The sequence below is a fragment of the Euleptes europaea genome, chromosome 6, assembly GCF_029931775.1.
Source record: "Euleptes europaea isolate rEulEur1 chromosome 6, rEulEur1.hap1, whole genome shotgun sequence".
Lineage (NCBI taxonomy): Eukaryota > Metazoa > Chordata > Lepidosauria > Squamata > Sphaerodactylidae > Euleptes > Euleptes europaea.
In genome coordinates this window covers 103,991,982-103,995,169 of record NC_079317.1, presented here as the reverse complement: position 1 = coordinate 103,995,169, position 3,188 = coordinate 103,991,982, and the positions used below count along the sequence as shown (strand labels likewise).

Below are 3,188 nucleotides of genomic sequence, written 5' to 3'. Positions count from 1 at the left end.
CCCAGTGAGCTGGCCAGCTCATTTTCTGGATAAACAAACTGTCTTGTTGGATAAAGCATTTGCAAACCAAGAAGGGCATACTGCTTCCAGGAGAGGAGGAGTAGGTGGAAAGCACTTCTGCTCCTCCCACCTCCCCATCTGGGGAAATAGGAGACAAGGACAATTAGCTGCTTCAGACAGAGGAAGAGAAGGTGTGAGGTAGCTCATGGAAGGAGTAAGTGGAGAGAGAGGTGAAAGGCAACAGGGATGTGCAGCCTCAGGTGGCACCCTTTTTTTTGAACTGCCACTGGATGTTCCTTTCAAAAACATTCCTTTATAAATAACTACCCTTCTGTTCCTCTAAGTTCCTAGTCTGTTTATTCAGAATGAGAACTCTTTTTGATAGTGATCGGATACAACTGTGAATGATGTGTTTCTGCAGTTCCTATCTACCCAGGGAACTCTGGGCACTATAAATTTCCAAGCTAGAAATCTATGCGACAGAACTTTCAGCACCCTCACAACAGACAATTTCAAGGATTCTTCCAGCCATTATGCACGTCATAAAGAATATCAGTTTGTAAAACAGATATGTCCATTTGTACCATGAACGGAAGTAAAATATTCTTCTCATTCTTTTCTGTGCTTACTATGTCAAATCTGTACTTTAGCAATTACAGGGTCTTCTTTAGAAGTCTTATAAAAGCCTCCTTCACATGTTTATTCCTCAGGCTGTAGATCAAGGGGTTCAGCATGGGGATGAACACAGTGTAGAGCAAGGAGGCCACTTTGTCTTGTTCCAATGCATACTTGGTACTCGGTCGAAAATAGATAAAGAAAATTGTCCCATACAATAAGCTAACAACAATCAGGTGGGAAGTACAAGTGGAAAAGGCCTTATGTCTGCTCTCAGTGGAACGGATTTTCAACACGGTGGCTAAGATACAGACATAGGAGATTAAGATAATCATACTGCCTATACAATTTATACTAACATGTGTATACATCACTATCTTATTGGTGTGGGTATCAGAGCAAGAAAGTTGTAGGAGTGGGGGAATATCACAGTAATAATGATTGATCAGGTTTGGCCCACAAAAGGTCAAAGTAAAGGTGAACACAGTATGCAAAACTGCAAAGAAAATACTCAGGACATATGAACCACATATTAACCTAAAACACATTTTCCTTGACATTAGAACAGCATAATGCAAAGGCTTACAAATTGCCACGTATCGGTCATATGCCATTGCAACCAATAGGATGCATTCAGTACTACCACATATAATATACATAAGCATTTGTGTTGCACAACCAGAAAACCCAATGGTTTTCTTCTCTGCTAAGAGATCCGCCAATATTCTGGGGGTAATAGTGGAGGAATAATTAACATCTACAACAGCCAAACTACTGAGAAAGAAATACATGGGAGTGTGTAGCTTTGAGTCAACCTTGATTAAAACGATCAAACCCAGATTTCCCACCAAGGTAACAACATATATCAGCAGAAACAAGATGAACAAAGGCAGCCTTAACTCAGGTTGATTTGTGATTTCTAGAAAAACAAACTCAGTGATGACAGTGTGATTGAAAAGAGGTGTTTCCATCAATCTCACCTACCTGTTGGAAACCAAAGACATGAACAAAATAATAAATAACTAAAACATACTAAGATATTAATTTTTCATATCTACAATACCCTTTCTGGCAGGGTATGAGCTTTTGTGAGCCACACCTCACTTCTTCAGATCAAGAAGAAGTGAGCTGTGGCTCACAAAAGCTCATACCCTGCCAGAAAATATTTTTTGCTACTGGACTCTTGCTCTTTTCTACTACTGCAGACAGACTAACATGGCTACCCACTGTGAATTATCTACAATACCCTTGTACTCCATTCAGGCAATCAAATATGTACAAAACACTCAACAGTCCAAAATGAAGGTCTTTAAACTAGATGATAGTAGTACATAATTATGTATGGTTGGAAGTTGGACTTTAGATCCATTTTAACTGATCAATGGAATTCAACTGAGGAATTTCAAGAACTCTGAAAAGGAATTTTAAAAAATAATATTCTGGCAAACAATACGCTGATCAAAGTTTTTGTAACTGGGAACATTTCCACTAAAGTAGCTGCTTTTATCTTTGTTTCATTGCCTGTCTGTAAGTCTGTTGTCCCAATTTGTATCCTGCTGTTACACCCAAGAGCATAAAGCAGCAGAAATAATTTCCATTCCATTAATGATTTCAGATTGTGGCCTCAGAGAAGCACAAATGTTATGGGAAGGAGATTTCACTTTTCATTAACTCACATCCTTGTATAACAACAGAGATTCCCTTTCAATTCACTATGATGCCATAGGCTAAAGGAGACAGGACTTTTGTGACCACTTAGACACAGTTTCTTTGTTGTCATTTAGACACTGTTCTCAACATTTATCCCCTGTGTTCCTTCTCAGGGGAATATCTTCTTCCTGACTGGGGAATCTCCTGTCACTTACAACAAATGCATTAACACTGGAAACACTGCCCAAGAAATAACATCATATTGCAGAGGAAAAATCTCTTAAATTTGAAGCTGCAGAAAATTGTGCTTTTGCTTGGGGTATTCCAAAGCTAATAAGCATAGGGTATTCCAAAGCTCTATCTGAGATTAGACAAAGAAGTCAAGATACAGAGCCACAACATTTGAGTTTGGCCTGGTAATTAATGTTTAAAGAAACGAACAGCATAGAGTGTGTTCATCCCTGTGTCTGTAAGATCTCATAATCATTTTTCCAGTATCATTACTTACTTGTTATACTGATCTTAAGGAATAAATATAGGTCAAATCAATGAAATACCATTGGTTGTTTTTGCAGCACCAAAATTAGTGAATGTACCGGTCAAATGGAGCATCAGATGCCTCAGAAGAATATTATACAAGTAAGGTATTCATGGTGTATTTATTCATGTTGTTATTGCCTCTGGGACTTACAGAATATTCTTCTGCTCTTATTGCCTATGTTGCTATGGAAGAATTAAATCTGGTGAGGATAGGCATCATTAAATAGTTGTATGTCATTGGTTTATCATAAACAAGAATGGACATTCAGGCAATCTTTAATAATGCCTCAATAAACTAACAAAGATGGTTATCACTTTATATACATTCAAGCTGTAATTATTTATGACCCCATCGTTACCTTGATCTTCCTTTTGCTATGGAC

General features: G+C 38.0%; 1 protein-coding gene across 1 annotated transcript; it reads right to left on the bottom strand.

The window, feature by feature from the left end:
* Positions 1 to 653: 653 nt before the first annotated feature.
* Positions 654 to 1,586, bottom strand: LOC130478625 (olfactory receptor 1020-like). The gene has a single exon (XM_056850761.1). The coding sequence runs from the start codon at positions 1,584 to 1,586 to the stop codon at positions 654 to 656; it is 933 nt and encodes a 310-aa protein (XP_056706739.1).
* Between the last annotated feature and the right edge of the window lie 1,602 nt (positions 1,587 to 3,188).